The 21,993-nt window shown below is 40.9% G+C and overlaps 1 protein-coding gene across 6 annotated transcripts in view; it reads right to left on the minus strand.

Moving 5' to 3' along the window:
• Positions 1-21,993, minus strand: part of SPHKAP (SPHK1 interactor, AKAP domain containing) — a 75,801-nt gene that overhangs the window by 7,205 nt on the left and 46,603 nt on the right. For 5 of the 6 annotated variants that reach the window (XM_075417931.1, XM_075417934.1, XM_075417935.1 and 2 more), the window contains 6 exons: positions 17,167-17,226; positions 13,795-13,929; positions 10,525-10,780; positions 6,496-10,240; positions 3,033-3,212; positions 1,064-1,150 (listed from right to left, as the gene is read on the minus strand). In XM_075417931.1, the coding sequence (XP_075274046.1) occupies positions 1,064-1,150; positions 3,033-3,212; positions 6,496-10,240; positions 10,525-10,780; positions 13,795-13,929; positions 17,167-17,226 (4,463 nt within the window). The remainder of the gene's footprint in view (positions 1-1,063; positions 1,151-3,032; positions 3,213-6,495; positions 10,241-10,524; positions 10,781-13,794; positions 13,930-17,166; positions 17,227-21,993) is intronic. The other variant, XM_075417936.1, reaches the window with a different exon arrangement.

Consider the following 21,993-nt stretch of genomic DNA (forward strand, 5'->3'; position numbering starts at 1 on the left):
AAATGGCAGCATGCAGCGTAGGGTTTGTCATGACTTGGAATCATAGGTGCTTAATAACTTCCTTCCCATCCCATTCTTTTCCAGTTTTCTGTTTGAACAGCAGCTATGTTCTGTGCCTTTGATTTGTGGAAGTACAAACTGCTCACGCCTATTGGCTAACACCTGAGAACAGCCCCTGAAAGGTGACAAGGGGAGTCAGAGACCTATCCCTTTTGTCCTTGGAAATAGGAGGGAGAGGGGTCATCTTTAGGACTGCGTGTAGGAGATATCGCTGCCTGTGAAGATGGGAATGTTCTGAATTGGCAGCTGAGAAAGAATGCATGTAACTCTACAGAAATATGAATGCCCAGATTTCTTATACAAGAGCCTCCGGAAAGCAGGACAGTTGTAGTATAGTGTGGTAACAAGCTGTGAAGATTTTCTGGTGCTGGTGACTTCACAAAGTTCCCACGCTGAACGCGTGATGTACAGTCCATACGCCCCTGCAGTGGCCGTGCCCTGCCTGCCTCGTCACGTTCGCCAGCTGGCGCGTTACACCAGGCTTCGGGCTACCAGAATCTTTAGGGAGGTACTTGCACATCTCTTGGTAATTTTATTGCATGCTCAGTAGAAACATGCCCAGAAACAATAGGTAAGATGTATTTTGGGCCAAATTATTATTATTCTTGGAAAGAATGCTATCATATCTTATTTTCCTTTGACTTTAATTGATCCTAATTTGCTTGACCTTACTTGCTATTACAGTGAAGTTTTGACCATATTTGAAGTTATTCGGAGAAGAAAGTTCACACAATGGGAAACCAATACCGCAGAAAACTGTTTTAGGCAGAGTGGTGGTGGATCCATATTCTCTTGATCAAGAGATCCACCTGGGCTGGCTTTCCTGTAATCTTTGACTGCCTAGTGCTGTCACTCTTCACAAAGAACTGCATGTGCTTTTTTCTGAAACTAATGGTGGGCTCAGCAGCAGGTGCAAAGCAGGGCTTGGCACATTTTAGATGGCATAAATGATGTGCAGTTAAAATTAGACTAAACATCAAGTCTCACTTCAGTGACTACTTACTTAGTCATAGGAGAAGATGGCATGTTCTCCTGATATATTTCCAGGTCCATAATGCCAAGACTGCTAGTTGTACTGCTGTTGCCATTGCTGACAAAGCAAAAGTTTAAATATTAGTGCCAAGCTGCACTGAACATGTCTCCATACATATTTTTTTAATTTATTTATATACAAAGCAAAGTGAGGAGGCTACCCCCTGTTATGCGGAGTTCCACAAAATCAGTTGTGCTCAGCAAGTGGTTCCCAGAACGAAGCACACTAATCTGCTCAAAATAATGAGGCTTTTATTAAAAGAGTTCTAGATGGAGCATCTATCAAGTGGTGATGTAAACTGGAGAAGAAAAAATAAAGTGGACTATCTTCTTGTGAAGGGCTTAGGCAATGAACGTTTGATCTCACACAAAAAACCAGTCTGCATGAGTCCTTGAGAAAAAGGATTATCAGGTACAGCGATGTCCTGGAAGTAACCTGCAGAGATTCAGATAGATACCTCTGAACAATGTGTGTTGTAGGAAGGCATGTGGTTGCCCGTCACACTACTTACCTGCTGGGTGATGCCATGCCTGTAACCAGGAGCAATTTCAGTGTATTCCATCATACCTCAAATACTATGGGGGATCTGACGGAACCCACAGGTACAGTGACAGTCCCTTATGTTTCTGACTACCCTGAAAGACTGAGGTTTTAATTAAAGCCAGTGTTCATTGGGAGCAGTTATACGTAGAAGTATTCTCTTTGGCTTCTTCACAAGAACGAAGTATGACTTCTGAGAATACTTGGTAAAGTAGTACCAGTGCGCTTTATAACATGCTTATAAATTTGACAGTGAATGTTCTTGCAGACACTGTAATAGTCTGATGAACAGGTTGTGAATTTGCTGGCTGCAAGTCAATTAGCACAATCAAGTTCTGTGTGACGAGTCAACTTGAACCACTTAATTTTTACTGGAAAAGCAACTAATAGTCTTTTTCCTTACGCTAGAAAGATTGTCTAGACAGTTCTTCCCCATCAGGTTTTCTGAGTCAGTGTTGGCATGCCACGCATTCAGACTTACTGTAGCAATTTCTGTTTCGATGCAGCACCGAAAGGCACAATACATTACTGCTCTCAGACCAAGGACTTTGTTAAAAGTTGGTACTACAATAATGGGATGAATGTTCACCCACGCTGACAGACAAGATTTGTTCAGTATTTTTTCTACCAGCCAACAGTGCTCTCTGACAGAACCTCTTTCTCTTCCCTGCTTCATTACCATACTATCTTCCCTCCTTCCCTCGTCTTAATACCCAAGAGAAAGATGTAATTACTTCACAATATTTTAAAACCTAATCTAAGAGTATGTAAACAAAAAACCTTGCTCAGTTTGAATTCATGGAAGGGCTGAAGTCAGGCTAACATCACTTTATATGAACCCTAAGGACTAGATAACATCTTTAAACACACATCCTGACTTGAACAGGAACAAAAAGCAGCTCTGGAATTTACACCTACACCAGCGAAACTTGGTCATCCTATGTTGATCTGCTCCCCTGTACCAGTCTGAGCAGATCGGGGCTCTATCTCTGCTCTCAGCACACAGATACCCGGTGGGAAGTCTCACCATTATCACCTAAGCAGGTGCCAAAATAAACAGTATGAAAATAGCAGCAAATAAATCAAGGGAAAGACCACAGCAATTAGCTTGTTCAATGTCCCTTTCCCTATAGTACTGAGGCACTTGAGTGGTGCCAGGAAGATTTCTGTCTGAATCTAGCTGCTCACCAATAATAAAAAGACCTGGCTGAGAACAAGAACGTGGCTAATCTTTTTTCCCTTTTTTAAAAATAAAGAAATAAACTCTGCCATTAGGCTTTCTTTACAGTATTCTGATTAAATCTCGAGGTGTTGACTCTCATTCCTGATGCATAGGAGTCAAATCATTGGCTTGGTTGATTAGGCCATGTTGTAAACTGAGAACAGACAATACGGGTACCTCAGGGATCGCTCGCTGAGTTGTAAGTAGCTACTTGTGTCGTCAGGATTGTCCTCATCGTTAGCTAGCTGGGACCAGCTGCCAGTGCTTTCTTCACTGCTGCTGAGATGGTTTGGAAATTCTTCAGCTGTTTTTGTCTCTCCTATGATTTCAGCATCCGCTCTGCTCTGAGGACTGTTCCTGGTAGGGTGATAAGGAAGGCACATTGATATTGTAATACAGGCAAACAAACTGGTGTCACCAATGTTCAGGCAATGCTGCTCATTAAAGTCAACCAAGCTGCAAAATTATACAGATGCAAGAGACTGGAGAAGCTTATAATTTATAAACAAAGTCCAGTTGAACATATGGTCTGAGATGCTCTTGAAAAAGCATCTTCTGATGACTGCTGTAAACAAACATGAAACAAAGTAAACCTTACACCGAAATATGCACAGAGAAGGTTTAACCCGTACAAGAAGATTTTTACATGTACAAAAAGAACTCCTCACTGCATAGGCTTATTGCTTAATGCACTTCAGTCAATCAGCGATTGAAATATGTGGCATATGTTAGTGCAGAATGACAGCTTTTCTTGGAAACGGGTATTGGCATTCAACCCCTGTCACTCTAACGGGCGAGTAGATTTCTTGGCAGGGTCTTCTACTTGTTAGCATTGTAGGTTCAACATAGGTCTAGAAGTAAAAGTAGGAAGATATTGTGGGTTGTGAATCACTAAAGACTCTTAGCCTTCTGCGTTTCTTAGGATCTTTGCTGCTTAGGCCGGGAAAGGACAAAGTATTATTTTTCTAGGTAGCTGTGCAGCAGGTAGTCAGAAACCAGACTGAATATGGAGCCCAGACTGAGCTTAGAAAATGCAGAGTTAAGGGGAAAACTGCTTTGTAATTCTGCACACTTGACACATCACAGACACATGTATTTATATGACACATACACATATACACACTCTCCCACAAACGCACATACAAACATAAAAACTGTACACACGGTAACTTGACTTTGTGAGACTTACTGTGGGACTTTTGATATGCAAGCAGAAAAGTATACCATAATCCAACCCCCCTCTTTTTGGATGAGAAGAAAGAATTAACTGTATCACTGCAGTGCCAGAATGACAATTAAAGCAGAACTGTAGTTTCGTTATATTTACTGGATGGTCTGCGTTTGCAACTTTGTGACTGAAACAATACAATGTGTACTGGCAACCCTCTGCAGGACCCCTCTTCAGGAAGCCTTGCCTTCAGACTTTTATCTATAGTTATGGCTGCGGCGCCCTGTCTGCAGTTACAGCAAGAGATCGCCCCCAAAATTCTATTGCTCCCAAGTAATTAACTTGATTAAGAATGTACTGAGACAATATAATTGTGGATATCTCCTTTTGCCTTGCTCTCGCTCCCAGGATGACTGAGAAGTTGCTGGATGCTAGAGAGAGGCAGCCTCCTGCACGGGGAGAAAAGGATTTGTTTGCCTGAGGGCCTCTGCTCTGCCAGGCACTCGGCATCTGTCAGATAACTGCGCCTGTCATCCCTGACCCCTCGGGTACAAAACTTCATCATCTGTCGTAACATGAAGGCACTGAGCAGCCAGGTCGCAGGGTAGTGGTGTTATTCAGATTTTTAATACAGGGCAGGCAGCACCTAATACTGGTCCAAAACACGAGAGATTTTTGTGGGCGTTGTTACTTGGTGTTTTGGGTTTTGCTTGATTCATTATGCAATTCCATCTCAGACTAGCGATGCTTTGAACTGACAGTTCTCTGTTTCTGAATAGTCGGCTGGAACGCTTTCTGTGTATCTGTGACAGGACTGGGTCTGTTGCTTTGCCTACATACAAGAAACAACTCTCGTTCCCTGTTGAAGACCCCTTCCCCAGGCCTGTATGGGGAATTTTTAATTTTTTTTTCTTATTGACTATATGTCTGCTTGATATTATGCCTCAACCACTGGAAGCCTTGCCTTCCCAGTAGGGGTACGAGCACATCTGGTACGCATTTGTGCAGCTTCTAGTTGAGATGCCCTTAAAAGAAATCGGCCTTGCGTGCTGCAAACAGAGCCCATGCATGGAAATGGAGATAAATTAATTCAGAACTGCACTGTATTGCTGAACCAAAATGCTCATGTAGGTGCAGCCTCTGGTTATAAATTCTGCCCTACCAATCCCATTGCTTTAAACTTCCTGTAGCCACTTTGGGAACTCGGCATCAAAGGCAGAGGAAAAGTGGTTATTAAAGGGCTCATAAACTGTGCAAAAATAGCTTCATTTTCAAACAGTCAAGATTCCAAATAGGTAGATTTCTAAATGTATCTTATCAAAAGCAAGTTGCGTTCGAAGGAAGAGGAAGGTTAGTGGGGGAGAGTCGGTATGAAAGAATAGTGACATTATGATAATTATCCACCTAATTGCTGCCATACCCAGAGAAGTACATGCTTTCTCACATCAAGCAGGGCTTTGTCAAAAGGCAAAACAGAGCACTGCCTAGAATAAAATGAGCTACAAAGTGCTTTATAACACTGACACCTGTGCTCTTTCTAGGACTCTGAGATAATGGGGTGCTGCAATGCTCCAAGTGATTGGCAGTTTAGATACCACTAAAGTAACAGATAAGATGAAGAACTATAGTTAAAAATAGGCAACACCTTGAGAGAGAGCCTTGCTCTTAACCTCGTAGCATCCACAGCAATCCTCTACGTTTGCATGGCACTCTCGTACTGGGACGACACTTTGCCTTAACCAGAGTTGCAGATTTCTCAACAAAAGGAGTACAGCTATAAGGAGAGGGTGGTAAACTGTGGTATAAGCTCCATGAAATGAAATTAAAATAAAACAAAATTTTATTATTTTCTCTATCTAAATTCTACCACAGAAGTCTTGAACCAAAGGAGGTGAGGGGTGCTTTTAATTACTATTTTATTTCCTCCACTAAAGAATTTTTATTACTTGTAGCTCCAGACTGTAAACACAAAGCTGAACTTCAAGCTCTCGAAAGTCTGGTCTTGTTTCCAGGTACACAAAGCATTAGCTACACAAACAAGCATAGCAGAGAACTACAGGTCAAATTCTGCTCTCTTCCATTTTACACTACTGCTGATTTTTTTTTTTTTTATTTAATTGAGAGATCAGCCAGCCCTAAATGAAAGTTCAAACTTTGTCCATTTTTCCTGTCTTGACTATAGAGGACTTAACTGTCTGTAGAGGGAAAACTTACTTGTCTGTGCAGTACTGGATTTGAATCTCAGAACAATAGTATTCTGATATTCAGTGTAAGTTTGCTCCGGAAATTGTCATGATGATAGATGATTGAGTGATTTTATGCCATTAGAAACCTGTAGTCAGAACTTAACCTGTTCTTTTTTTTCATTAAAAGTGCTTCTCTTCTCATCTTCTTCCTTTACCAAAATAATTTTTACTGGGAAATTAAAACAAACACCAAAGCAATGTGCTGATTTGCTGTTTTGACACTTACCTATTTAGTAGGGAACTAGAAACGGTGTGTTTCCCATCAAAAGCTTCTGGAGGCTCTTCTTTGCTTTGATGCTCCTTTCGGGAAGGGCCACACGAAATTAAGGACTCCAAGTCTTCATCTGGCTCATCTCGCTGATCAGTTTCTATCTGAATTAAAGGCACTTCCCTGTGCTGACCTGCAGGGAGGCAGACAGGGCTCTTCGTATGCTCTTTTTTCTCATCCAAATTTACTCCATCGCTTTTGGGTTTTTGTTGAATCTGAGCTGCACTTTGGGGATGTTTGCTTTCCAGCGCATGTTCTTGGCTTGTGTAATCAAAGGAATCCTGCTGGACAACAATTAAATTTTTTCCACTTTCAACAATATTTGCAGCCAGTCTGTTTGCATATTGTTCCATGTGTGGTGGGGAACTGCTGTGAAACTGGTCTGCCTCTGCAGCCTCTGCCTCATCTGCTATGATTTTGTTCTTGCGCATTAGAGATTCAATAGAACTTGCCCATGTCTCGTGAATCAACATATCTGTTATCTGGTCAGTCTTGTGTCTTTGGTACAGGCATGAGTCAGACTTGCAAAGACCTGAAGAAGCCACCGTACTGACTGGCTGTACACTTAAAGAATCTTGGTGATGGTGGGCAAATCCATCTAATGAATTTGCCTTAACTGGGACATTAACTGTTAGCCTAGAGGCTGACGATCTGTTGTCGGGCATTGACGATTGCCTAAAGCAAAAAGGTGATCGCAGAGAGGGTGGTAGCAAACTGCTGCACCAGTCCTTTGAATTCTGAGGGGAAGATACGTTATCTTTATTTTCCTTTTCTATTTCTCTGAGCATATACCTATAAAATTCTTCTGTTATGCTTTCTGTGCTGGATTGTTTGGATGGACAGCTTGGTTTTACATTAAGATGACCATTTTTCTTGGCTGCCTGTTGCAAAGCAGAAGCTAAGATGTTGTTTGCATTTTTTCCTGCATAGTAATCCAGTAACAAATCAAAACCTCTCCCTTCATTTTCCATCTGGTTCACCATAAATCTTGAAAATTCATCTGTAATGCTTTCACAACTAGACTGCTTTGAGACAGAACTTGTCTGGCTCACAGGCTGACCAAAGGTGTTCATTAGGCCTAGGGTATTGAAAGAGGCTTTGGAATCTGAGTCCTCCTCTGGTATGCTCTCACAGCTTGAGGCCTTGGCTCGACTCCATCTTTCACAGTGCAGCCTGTTCCTGGGGTGATTTGGACCTTGCCAGATGCTGTCAACCATGGAGAGTTCAGTGAGATTCATGATCTTGGCAGCCACTTCATTTGCAAAGATATTAACTGAATCTGGTGTGTCCTCAAGGTTTATAGATTCATCTACTACCCGATTCATCAATCTTTCCTTTAGCTCAGGATGCTCATCTGTTTTTCTTTTGATCTCACTAAGTCTAGGTGCCCTGTGCTTCCGAACAACTGAACCGTTAGCATGGGTCTCCTTTTTCCTTTTCATGGTTCTGCATGATAAACTCTGGGTCACCAGGTACTCATTGCCTCTCTTCCATGCACAGAACCAGGGTTGCTTTCCATTTGAATTTTCAAGACAAATGGCAGCTATTTCTGTTGCCATAGAGACAACTGTTTCTGCCAATTCTTCTGCAAAATCTATTATACAATATTTGTCCCTTGAATGTTTCACCTGTAGCACAGGCTGAGAAGGAAGCAAGACATGATTTCCTAATAAAGACAAGCTAACCTGAACATCATTATTTAGCACAGCATCACATTTATGCTTGGCCTGGTTTTCTGCATTCATGGTGGCACTGGAAGTCAGCTGTTCTTGAACACCGTGCTTGCATTCATTGTTTGCAGAGGTATTTTCTCTGTCTGAAAACGATCTGTAGTCTTTCTTCTTCTGATGATTGTTACTCTGATTTGGGGATTTGTAACAGTCTCGTGTGGTTCTTTTCAGGTACCTCTTTTTGGGAGACGTTTTTGCAGCAAGTGCATTATGCCCTGTAGCTCTACTTGTTGGTTCTGAATTCAATGTTGCACTTTCCTTGCTATTTACATCCTTCGAATGACTTTTCCTAGTGTTTGTGACATATCCAAGATCTCTTCTAGCACTAGTGCCGTAGGATGTACCAGACGGCTTAACAGCAGAGTGATCAAGGGGGCTGTGTGAAGCTTCACGTGCTGTTGCCTGTGTTGACCATCCTTCTGCTCTTGTTGCTTTCTCTGCTTTTGTACCCTCAGAAAAGAGAGGAGAACACTCTTCAACTTGTCTTATGTCATTCATCTTCTTGCATGTGAAATATATCACGTTAAAAAGCAACTCATTGGCAGTCTCCATGAAAATGTCTTGTGCACTTGAGCCATTTTCTGAATGGGGGTGTAGCTGTCTCTTCTTCCTAACCTCTTCAACAGAATGTCGTAGAATAATATTCGATAAGTTTTGCGCAAGTTCATCCCTAATTACTTCATCAGTGTGTGGAATCTGTGGCCTTGCTGCTGTTTCAATAATTTTTCCATTTATGGATTCCATAAAATGCCCCACATTTTTGTATGTGTTGGGTTTTGTCAAAATCATTGATGCCTCTTTGAGAAGTGCCTCTGCAATGCTATCATTGAGCTTCTCCATGCTGCTTCCTATAGCTATGCTACAATGAAGAGTAATGGCTGCAGAAGTCTGAGCAGCAGACAGAAGTCCACTCGAAGTTGCAGGGTATGTCTCTTCCTTCGTTTCCCCCAGACCACAGACAGCTACAGCGCTTGCCACTTGAGTCATGCCACATAGCGCAGATGGAAATGAATATTCTGTGCCAGTATAGTCATCAAGTAGCTGTGAAGATGTTGTATGTAGCTCTTCATTATCAACTGCTCCACTTTTGGAGTCTGTGGCTTCTTGATCCTGTCTGAATTTTTCTGCAGCCTGGGGACTGGAAATGGTTCCAATAACAGTGGCTGCACAAGCCAGAGCCACTTCCAATGCGCTCTGGCTGTGTCCGTTTGAATGTTCTTCCTCAAAGTAATCTGAAACTTCAGCAGAACTTTCTGACTCAGCCCAGTGGCACAGGCTGGGGAAGGCAGACCCTGGCCAGTCAGATATATTCTCAGAACTGTCTGGACTTTGCACTATGACGATCTTTGGAAGTTCATTCCATGATCGGGAAGCAGATACATCTTCTGACTTACAGGAGCTTCCTACGGAGACACTGACTGCAGCCTCCTCACTGAAAGTGGGTTGAGACTGTGACAGTCTAATGAACGCATCTTGGAGAACAGCTTCCGCTAAATTTGTGGCGTACTGACCTGTAGTTGCCTGCTCATTTTGTAAGGGAGGATCAGTTTTCCTCATAACTGCATGATCCTCTCCGTCTGTCTTGCTGTTGTGTTTTGCTGTTGGATCACACAGAGGGCCCAGCTCCTCTTTAGCCATTTTGGTTAAAGATACATCTTTGAACACGTGCACTGAGCAGGAATTTTCAACCTCACTAGTCAAATCAGTAGTACTAAAGGATGAAGTAGCTCTTCCAGCTAATTCCTTCTGCCACAGTATTTCCTGGTCTGACTTATCTTCAGGTTGTGAGGTGCCATCTGCAGCCACAGCATTCACAGCTTCAGAGACTCTAGTAGCTGCATTATCTTCATTAATGCAGTTCCCCTCAAGAATGGACGGCAACCTGGCTTTTCTGTAGTGGAGATTTTCAAATCCCTTTCCTTTACTTTTTTTGACATCTGAAGATGCTTCTGAAACATTTAATTTTTCATGACCTATTAAAACAAAAATAAGAAATTAGTTTTTGCAATGTACCCTGTAACTTTAAAAAGAAAATGGCCGCACAACTACATAACGCATTACTGCTCTGTAAAACAACTGCACAACCACGTATCCTTGTCTTTGAACAACAATTTAGAAACATGAATGGCTGTCCGTTTTCTAAATTACAAATAAATATATGCATGAATTAACATCAAGTGCAATTTATGTGAGCACTGCCATGGCTGTTTTGTCGTGCAAACAATAGCAGAATTATGCTCAGTCTCATTGTTTTTACCAGCTCTATACTCATCGGCCTCGTTGTCGTCCTCGAGGTGCTCGGATGCCGTGAGGAAATCTTCTTCTATTGAGGACACGGAGCAGTTTGTGTCATCCTCGGGCTTTAAGACGTGAGCTTCTATCTGCAGCTGTCTCTCCTGAACGAGCTCAAGTCCAATCAGAAACTTGTTTATTTCGAAAATGATGCAGCTTGCGCTGTTTTTCCTGTCCCCCCTCGCACACTGAACCAAGCAGACATCTGCCAGCCAAGGACACTAGAGGGGAAAAGAATCTCAAACAGTTATTTAATTAAAAAATAGAACTTATTTTAAGCTCCCCTCTCTATAAATATGTCAGGAACGTTCTGTTGCAGAGATGCAATACAATTTGTCATTTAGATGTTTGCAACACAGTGTGCAGTTATTTACATGCCAAAATAAGACTGCTTGGGCTGACAGCTTTTGTTACACAAGCGTTTGAGTAGAGAACCCAGCTGTATCACAGGGGCATCTTTATTTTGTTGAAATTACCAAGATGTTTGTTTTCAATCAAATTCCTGTTGTAATGACAGAGACTTACTTGCTTTGAGCCATGTCAGAGTTGGCCACCTGACATACTGTTATTAGCAGCCTCACACCACCTGGTATTACCTGTCTCTGAGGGAACTGTTTGTGGGCATGAATTCCTTTTCAGGATAATTTCTATTGCAGTGCTTCTTTGAAGGCAGCCCTCTAAATACTGGCTGGCAAGACTGTCAAGAGCAGGTCACCTTTAGATGTTCCTACAGACTGTTTTAAAGTAGTGTTCTATTTTGTTTCTTTTCTCTTCTTCCTCTCACTCCATACTTGCCAAAAGCCCCATTATTTCAGACCAGTATAACCTCCCACTGGAAATGGGGTTCCACTGTGCTGAGCCTTTATATAAAACTATCTTACCCAGAGAAATTGTACAGTGAAGTTGAAAGCCGGAGAGAACCTGAGATAAAGGAACTCTTGTTGTCCTCATTTTATTGATATTCCAACTGTTGGATATTTATACCACCACAGAGCTAAGTTGATATCTCTGCACGGGACTGCGTTTGTGGTATGGATGTACTCTGAAGCACAGCCAAGCTTTTGCAGCTTGTGATCTTGTGCTTGAAGTCCAGGCCCCCACGAAGGAACCTACTTGAGAGGAATCAACTCTCTATCGATGTGGGGGATTTTAAGCTGTGCAAAAGATGCCCTGAACCCCCTGTGCGTTTGCACTGTATCTAGTGTAATGTAACCCCATCTGAGATCTTTTGCCTTCAAGTGTGAATGCAAGGCAAGTATCTGGTAACAAAGGGAGGAGTGTCGTGCTGGAATAGCATGTTTTATTAGCTTGCTCTTCCTTTCTGCCTAAAAAATGTGTCTGAACAGAAAACTAGATAAATTAGTGTGTTTAAAAGTAAACCAGAAAAGATAGATTTTTTTTTTTGAACTAGCTGCTACAAAATTGTCGCTGAATCGGACGAGCACACACTGTATGGTGAAAAATGTTGTTAAGAACAGACGCAGCCTTAGATCAACATTCCCCTGCTGTTTCTCTAGTCCACATTTTGCAGGGTTGTACTTGTGAAAAGGACTGAGGGGAAGCAAAGTAAAAACCCTTCTATGAAAACTGCGCTATTCTGCTTACAAACGAAATTCTCTGCAAAGCCAAACAAAGGTAAGGATAAACATAGCATGTGCTTGTCTGGCTGATAAATCTCACCCAGTCGCAATGAAAAGCTTTACTCCTCTTACAAGACAGAAGTTTAGGTTGGCTCTCATTCGTCTCTTGCTTGCGCTCTCCCTGAGAAGGCTGCCAGTCTCGATGGCCAGTCTGTCAGAGATGGGGAGGACTTGGGTACTTGAGTGTCCAGACACCCCTGTGTGTATCGCAGTGGCTGCCCCCCAGAGAAGTGGGGTTTGGAGCTCCACTTCTCCCACCGCAGGCTTGTGCTCTTATTTTTTTAGATCTTTCTAAATTCAGCCATTAGTCACAAGTGGCAAGAAAGCTCAACCACCAGGCAATTTCTCTCCTTAAAGATCAGCTTATTAGCATAACATAAAATTCAGTGATCTTGCAGTACAGCTGTTCCAGGGCCTAATTCATGAAGACTTTTGTACACAAATTAATTTCAGTGATAAAAACGTTTTCTGCTTTTTTTTTTTTTTTTTTTTTCCCTGCAGCAGATAAAACTGGAGATACCTGTTCATGTTTTAAGTTTGCTGAGACAGTTTTGTACTCCAGGATAACTGCAGTTTTGATGAAGTTGTTCCCAATTCATGCTTGGCCAAATGAGATCAGAATCAGGCTGAAAAATACTGAAGTATTTTTCATTACACAGACATGAACAGGCATAAAGTATGATAAAAATGGAAAGCAAGAAAAAGCTCTTTGTTACAATAAGAGATTAAGCTTCTGGAACTTGTGTATTAAAATGCACATTTTAATATTAATATGCACATTAAATAACATTTAAGCAAATGTTATCATTTGCTTCCTTTCTCTACATGGTGCCACTAAGAGGAATTCTTGGCCTTCAGATCACAGATAGGGAACATTTCGTTGGCAATAATGGGAGTGAAGGAGCTGGCATGAGAACTTTGCTTTAGCTCCTTTAAATGTTAAGTTTCAATTAATGTATTAATTACTTTTTAAGTTGACAGAAGCTAAATGAGGTATCAGCTCTGATATGGTTAATGTAGCTTGGTATTTTCCATTGTCGCATTCAGGCTTACAGTAGCCTCTAGGATCTTCAAGTCCTATCGTCAGCTCTTTTCCGAGGTGCACACGTGGGAGAAGATGCATTGGGAACAAAAGTGGGAAGTAGCAAGACTTGACTGGAAAGGGAGTCTGTAGGAGCTATGCCCCAATCTGGCTATGTGCACAGAAGAAGTGTTACCTCGTTCCTTCCCCCCGTCTGTGCTGCCCTTCTGACTCCTGCTGCTCTTGAAATCTGGGCTTATGAATCATGCCTGCCTTCCCTGAAGGATCAGCCACTAATATGGCTTAAAGCATTATCAGCTGCAACCCAGACATCACAGGGTCTGGAGGGATGGAGGGAATAGCAGGATCTCTTGCCTACCTGTGTGTCACCCCCCCCCCCCCCCCCCCCCACTACACACGCTTAACAGACTTTTGTTAGACAGATTTATTTTTATATTTTTATGTTTGCAGACTCCCACTCATCTCTTAAATTGGTGCAAGGTCCTTTTTTCCAATTTCGAAATTCCACCCTTCACAGGTATGATGTGATCTTAAAGATGAGTTTGATTCCTACCTGGGGAACTTCATAATCAGCCTGAAGGTTTCCTGATGCTAATCCACTCAGCAGGACTATTTCATTTTCCTTTGGTGGCTGTACATTCATCGAACTGATGAGTTTGGGGAGATTTGGAGAGACGCTGATCAACCTCTGTAGTATGAAAGATAGATATTGCTCTCAGGTAATGAAGCCTGAGTTGCACAGTAATATTCATAAACAGAAAAATGAAATACCACTTATAGACATCCCTTTACACATATTACTTGAACTTACTACTTTGAGTCAAATAGAACTGGCAGCATTAAAATGCACCTTCTTTCTTTTGAGCCAGTAGGCAAGACAACGGTGGCAGTACAAACTTCTGCACAGCTGTCCAGCAGGACAATCTGTCACCCCTTACACTGCCATGTGCTAAACAGCTTGATTGTGTTTGTGCGTCTAAATGCTTGGCCTTCCTATTACAAGTCAGTTCCTCAGAGACTGAGAACACTGTGTCTTTTATTGTCTAAAGCAGAAAAGATTCAGTAAGTAGGGTAATGAGAACAGGGCAAATCTTCCAGTTTTCTTCCAAGCATATGACAAGCAAGAAACCAAAGGGAAAGTTAGCTGGCAATTGCTGATCGAACTGATGCAATAATTAAACACGCAGTAATGGAAGTATTTAATACACAGGTGAAATATGCATTTCTCTGATGTTCCACCGGACACCTTCATGACCTTTCATTTGTAATGATACAGCCCTTTTCGACTTGTTATGTATTTGCTAGAGCCAAAAGTGGTAATAGTCACAGCACTGACGGTGGTATGTAGCGTGGGAGATTTGTACTGCGACGCTGCTCGCAGTTCCCAGCGATGCGCAGGAGACCTCTGCGCTGATTCATGTACAAAGGCCAGACCAAAAGGACAAGACCTACTCTAACAGTGCTTGCAGTTCTTTTCTGCCAAGGATCTCTGTGTGCTTGCTTCACGAACTGGGAATTGAGGATGACCCCTTACACAGGGAGAAAATACCACCTCCGCTTTATGCACTGACACAGCCCATCAAGTGGCAAAGCAATTAAGGGAACGCAGATCGTGGGCACCCAGCTGTATGCATTAGTTACTGTGCAATTCAATGATACTTCACTTTTTCCTTTTCATCTTCAAAATAATAAGCTTGCAGTACTGTTATTTTTCCTCGGAGTGAATTAAATATAACAAAACTTTCTGGCTTAGCAAATCTAATTAATTTTTGGGGAACAATTCACATTTCAGTAGACTGATCTTCAGACAAGGCTAAGTATTTATGTTTGACATAACTAAATTCTGTGCTTCAATTCAGTTTGACATTTCAATATAGCACAAAAAAGTTCTTATCCTTTTCTTTTTTCAAATTATAACCTTTCTGTTATCACACACATTTCTCTACGTATCTCTATTTTTCTACTGCCTAAACTGCCACATTTTATCAGATTTCTTAGGTAGGAAATCATGTCATTTTGTGTATCTTTTACGCCAGTTTCTTACCTTTTGTTCAGAATAAAAAAGGAAAAGTATGGAAAGACGATTATTTTACACCAAAAAAGCCCCAGATTAACCCATTGGTTCAAATGGTAATGCAAAATCCTAACAGTATCTATTAGCAAATAGTTCTATATTTCACATGAACAACAGCTATAACATCTTTAAAGTTCTTCTATGAAGTGCTTTCATATCAGCGTGTTGTATAAAAATCCATCCCACTCAAAGCTAATTTATACAAACTGCATATGATACACAAAAATTGCGCTGGGTGTGTTCCCTCTTTGAGAAGAATACGCAGTACCTGGGCTAGCAGTGAATTGTTATTACCTACACTGAAAACTAAAAGAAAAGTGTCATCTCTCAGTCATGGCTAATAAATGTGTTGACTCCGCACCAGAAAGTACCTTTGTAAGAGGCAGCCAAAGCTTGGGGTCTCTCCGTTCCCAGCCCCGCCATGTGCCAGGCGGGGAGGGCCAGCTGTGGGCATGTCGGGGTGCAGCACATCGGGGAGCCGACCGGGCTCTGCTGCAAAGGAAGAGCTCAGGGCTAGGCGAAGCGCATGGGCGGTGAACGCACCACTGCTGACGGGCTAGTAGGCAAAAACCACGCAGCTGCTTTCAAAGGTGATTTGTGCTTGTGTGGGAGTGATCTAATTTCCAGGCATCGTAAATGGTAGCTGCATAAAGCTAGCTTAAGTTGGCTTTTATGGATGTCTAGGTCTGAGACTGAGGGAAAAACTGTTGGTATTTCCTTATGACTTGCTATAGCTTTTGTTCCTTAATAAACACTGTAAACAACAATAAACCTATTGCTTACTAGAAAACAACCAGTGCTTCTGTGGATTCAGTAAGGTTAAACCTCTTAAGCTGTTCCGCACAGTTAACTTGCTGATTCAACAGCAAAATCATTTTGCTGCAAGAAGCCAGTTATTTTTGACATCTGAATTTTCACGGATCCAGGATGCAGAGAATAGCACAGAAAAACAGTTCCTGCTAATGAAAGACTTGCAGGAGGCAACAAGGGCCCAGCACTGGTTGTCCTCCCATGAGCTAAACGTGGTTTCAGTAAACTAACCGTAACACGTTACTGAGGAGCTCCCTGGATATTGTCAGGAGATCCTACCTTTGTTCACTTACCACATATTGCTGCCATATTGCTGTGTTGATCATAGGCACCAAGCCAGGATGATGAAAATGAACTGATAAAGGAAGATGTAAACTCAAAACTGACACCAGGCCGCATCTTTAAAATGTGACTTCCTCAGATTTGAGGGGTTTTTGGAATGGCATGTGTTTTAAGTAGCATATCATGATGTAGTTTGTCTCAGTGTTTGTAAAATAATCAAGCTTTTTTCTTTTTGTTTTTTTTGATCCTCTTTTTCTACTCTCCAAACTTTCAGTTAAACAGGTAAAACACACCACTAGTTCTGTTTTATCTAGACCCCTCCTCAAGACCACATAATCAAACGATCTGGAGTTTGACTAAGTTGCTCAACTCAGCAAGACCTAAATGAGTAGCAGATGCTCAAAGGCTTTTTGGAATTAGGAAAGAGAGACATCAGATTAAAAAAAATGCATGTATGACATACCCATGTTCACTTCTCTGATAAAACCAAGACTGAACAAGAAGTCCACTCGCATAACTGCTGTGGAATCACAGGCTGCAACAGTCCATTAGATATCTCTGGAATGGGAGTAAGAAAAGCTATAAATATGGCCTGGTGTTGAGATAATTTCAGATTCCTGATGCGTTGGTCTCTTACAGGGTTAGAAGTCTCGGGCTGGCTTTGAATCATCTATAGAATTTTGATCCGGGTTTGTACTGGAGAGTCCCAGTGTACCTGACTAGACCCACTGTACACGTTATTAAGAACTAAACTGTTACCTGTTTCACTTGCTCATCGCTGCAATCATCTCTGTTTGCATCTAAATTCACAAAACAAACCTGTAATAAGACAAAAAAAGAAACAGTAGCTTGTAAGTCACATTAGAATGACAGCAAACCTTTTGAAGTCAATATATGTCCTTTTCTAGCCTTGTAGCTGAATATGTGAGGCCTTTTCCTAGTACCACAAAGGTTGGAAGGTTAGCAAACAGAATAGCAGAGTAGATGCTAAGAAAGGAGAAAAAAGGAACAAAAGTAAGAGTCATGACTTCATCTGCTCTGACAATTAGCTTGCCTGATAAATGGGCAAATGTTGCCAATAAACTGTAATACAGATGATATTAGAAAAGATAGAGGAAATGTTAAAAATGCATTTGATTGTATATCAGATAAACTCTTCACATCTTGCTTTTCCAGTCATTGCTTCTTTTCAGGCGCTTGTTGCTAAATGTTTCAGAGGTGCAAGTATCGATATATGTACAAATTGTGAGCTGCTTTTAGAGTTTTCTCCACATCACATAAATATTGTAGTATTTTTCCTAACTTTCTAAACTTCCTACGTAGAAGTTTAAGACTTTATGGATATAATTCTTTTTTTAACCTTGGTTCATGAGCCAATATGCACGCAGAACCTTTCAGCAGTGCTAGCCAGGCACTGCAATAGGTGGCAGAACAGCTTACTGTCTAGTAGGTTTACATGTGATTCACTGGAAAGTACTACTTTTAACGCCAAGGTCTTTAGCCCCTTCTTTGATCATTATGAGTTTCAGCAACCATTTAATGGTAGTGAGATTGACTTAAACTGAAACTTCAGATCTAAAGACCATTTCATTTCTGAAGACTTCTATTTTTTCACATGGCTGGAAGGCCATTTTCAATTTTCAGAAATAAGAAAATCCCTTCTCCAGCTTTTTTTCTGAGTTAGAAGCAGGGACTCCAGAGCTAGGCTGACTGTCCTACTTCTGAGCCCTGCCGATATCACTTTAGAAGTTTGTAAGAGTTTGGTGTTGTCTTGATTTAAATCAAAACCTGCCACAGATTGTGGGCTGAGCTGAAGCCAACACCTGATTCCAAATAAATTGCAGATCCAGAATCTACCTTCTAAGAGCTGTGACAACTTTTTTTTTTCTTTTCCAGTAAACAGTAAATTCTTCTTTCCCTAATTCTATGTAAATTTCCCCTAGAAAAATAAAATACTCTAATTTATCCCCTTCACCAATATTCTTGTGTTAGGCATCCGAGCTCCTGTTGTGTGCCTGCTTTTACCCCAAGATAATGCTGATTTCAGTTTATATATGCACATACCATATGTACAGATTATGACCATCTGCAGTAACAGCCAGCACAGCAGATGGCAAGATCCAGCCAGACCTCCTATTGTAAACCAAAAAAACCCCACTGAAAAAAAAAGCTTTTTGCCCTTTTCAGTAGTTTAATGGCATCTTAATATAAACTCAAAAACATACTTTTCAGCATTTTTAGAATTTTAGGGAAAATATTTCTCTGCCTGACAATGTCAACAACGAGGATATGACACTGTCATCTGTATTTTAAGGCTGGCTAACTTTCAAGAAATAGTTACAAAAAATTCGAAGCTATACAGTATTTAAAATACCCTCTAGCGGTATAATGTGGTAGTCATGTAACGTCCTAAGCATGTTACAGTTAATCATACAGACAAAATTTGTCTTACTTTCTACTGGGATTTTACATGTAGGCATTTTACATATCAGCAATAGGTAGCTATTACAAAGCATTCAGAAAATGACAATCTTGCTTTGCACGTGTGCTTGCCCCATGCCCGCAGTGGTACGTGGTTACGAGTCTGGAGGTGCGTTTGCTCAGGCGACCATTAACTTGGCAGGTATGGGTCCAGCTTCTAGTCCTCTCCAGCATGTTCACTGCTGTACTGAAGGTAGGGCTGTTACTTAGGAGCTTTGTTTCCAAGACCCCGTGCCAGAGTGGTAAGGTCTACTTTTGTACTGGATTCAGTGTGAAAGCTTTGTGAAAAAGCTGCGTAGGAGCAGTCGTGTCTGCTTGTACATTCCAGCCAAACACTCGACTCTCTGGTAAACTTTGTTTTGTCGTTTGCTACCTGCATCTTGGTACAATGGTACTTGTCTTTGCATTCCTGTCAGTGACACCAACAACCATCCTAAAGTTGCCCTTTCTGAGCAGCCAAAAAATCATCATCTGTGTTTCATGTGGCGTGGATGGCATATAACTCATTAATGCCTCAGTAGAAGAAACAACAGTACAAGGAGGAATATCTATTATTTAAAGACATATTCTCTTTCTTTCATCTACTTTTGTTTTATTTTCAGAACCCAATGAACATATATTATAAAATCTATGGCAGTACTGAATCCAGTTTCCAAATACACTTGTCAAATTCCATTGACATTGATTTATTACACTACTAATGCTACTAATGCAGTCTATTAGTGTTTTCCTGTTCTGTGGATTTTATAGTTTTAATTATAGGCAATTTTTACACAAAAATAGTTTTGCTCTGGTGAAGGACACTGAAGAACTCATGTAGTTTTTCCATTTTGCTGTTTGCTTTGAGGTTAGCCCTGCTTTGAGCAGGAGGTGAGACTAGATGGCTACTGTAATCATAAATTAACTCTACAGCTCCATCCTGGCAGGCTCTGCACTACTGCTACCTTCTAGGAAGTTCACTGTGAGGATATTTTTCTTGGAGAAACTTCACTAGAGGTGCTCAAAGAGGAAAGGATCCATCTGAAAAAATCTCTCACTGTTTTCTGCTTACGTAATATAAAATCTAAGCTCTCACTAGCTCGCATTGGTTGATGAACTTCTAGTGATTATCAGAGACACCTCCACCAAACCAAGACAAAACAACACTACAGAATAATTCTAATCTGTAGGAGGGAAATATCACATAGATTACGAAGAAAGAGCCAAGGTCAGGTCAGCATTTGTTAACCTCAATTTAATTCTGACTTCTTCCTTTGGATCAGGTGCAGGTTAATGTATTTTAGCTTAGTTTAACTAGAACCTAACATTGTCCTAATCATAGTATCTTTAAATGTCAGTCCTTTCCCATGCACTTCTCTGTTACACCTCACATCCTTGTCTTCCCACAAACACCTTTTCACATCCAAAATGTGCCTGCTCTCCACTCATACTGAGCTACTGGCTGGAAACCATAGAGAAATGTCAAGATACTGCCTTTATTTTCTGGCTTAGGATATATTTATTTTGGGGAAAGAAAACAATAAAACATAAATGGTGTTAGATAATACAAAAAGGGAAAAAAAACACCACCCAAATTCTGGTTTTACATAGCGAGATAGTCACCCACAACTTCCCCGTCAGATGCTAATATCTGCTTTCGGTTCAGTAGTGTTTTCAGTGTAGAAATTCTGTTTGCTCAAGTGAGAACAATACATTTCTTTCGGTGAACATGTACCACTGCACTCAAATCAGAATCTCCATACTGGCAGACGTCAGTATGCTACATGTTCAGAAACCATTTAATAGACAATCACATTGTAAACAGTAACCCTTTTACTACGCAGATACTTGTACATGAATAACACGAATTGGGATCAGACCCCCCAGATCTCCTCTTCATAAAACTCTCCAAGCATTTGTACTAGGACAGTATCAGGCAGATTATGATCACTAACTTGTAGAGCTTTGGTCTTGAAGAAGCCTTTATTTTCCAGTATCCCAAAAAAAACAAATAGAGAAACTTTTTTTTCCTTATTCCCTATTTTGCATGATAATTTCTGTGACTGGTAAGAGGTATATGGAGTAAATTCTCTAGATCAACAATTTAAAGTCCTGAAATCTACTCTTGAGTAGGTGTAAAAACTATGCAGACAGCTCAGTGTCCATTGTCTGCAAATTAAGACTATTACTTCTTAAAAGAACTACATGTTAAGAAATAATTTGTTTATAAAGCACTTAAGGATATAATGTACAATACACTAAATATATTTCACTCATTGACAGATGGCCTCAGGGAACTGCTAAAAGAGTAACACTGTTCTCTCACTTCGGAAGAGTAAAGCAATTTCATTTTTTTTCAGAGTACTGGTGCTGGCAAACAGCTGAATGACAACCAAAGAAATGTATTATTGTCTATATTTTCCTTATTGCTCTCATTTCAGCTTGTATTAATGAAGGTTGGTATTACTGGCATTTTAATATTCCCTAGATAAAAAAGCACATTGATGGTAAGAAAGAAACACTGTCTCAGAGGTATAATACTAACAACAGTAATTTCAAAGAATCCTATATTTTTCCTACTGTACTATTTTCCCCATATAAGATATTGCCAAGCTACTTTTTTTCTGTTTGTTTTGGGAAGTGCTAATGCCTCTTTCTGCTGTCTGTATTAACGCCTGACAGTAAGGAAAGGCTTTTTTTTTGTCCTGCGAAATACCTTATAGCTTTTGGTGAGATTGAAACAAGCCATAGCTTGTGGTTTTTTATTAAATTAGGGTTGTTTTTTTTTAATTAAGAAGAAACTCTGTTCGTTTTTGAATTCCCTGCTATGTCAAAATACTAACTCAGCAGAGATGTTTGAAGGATGGGCTCCTCCTGCCACATTAGCAGTAGCTTCTTGCACAGTGCTGTAACGGCTAGGAGCTGCTAGCAGCTTTTGAGTTGAGAAACAGCTTTAAAATGCTCGGTCCCTTTTCTCCCATGAAGCATGAGTTCTTCTAGCTTCTTCTTGGGGAAGAGGCTGAACTGAAAATCCACTATATTCCTCCCTCTCACTGGGATAACAGCTGTTGCTAGCACCTAACCTATGTAGTTACTCTGGTAAGTGAAATGAGAGCCATGGGCTTG

Source organism: Opisthocomus hoazin, chromosome 4, assembly GCF_030867145.1.
Source record: "Opisthocomus hoazin isolate bOpiHoa1 chromosome 4, bOpiHoa1.hap1, whole genome shotgun sequence".
Lineage (NCBI taxonomy): Eukaryota > Metazoa > Chordata > Aves > Opisthocomiformes > Opisthocomidae > Opisthocomus > Opisthocomus hoazin.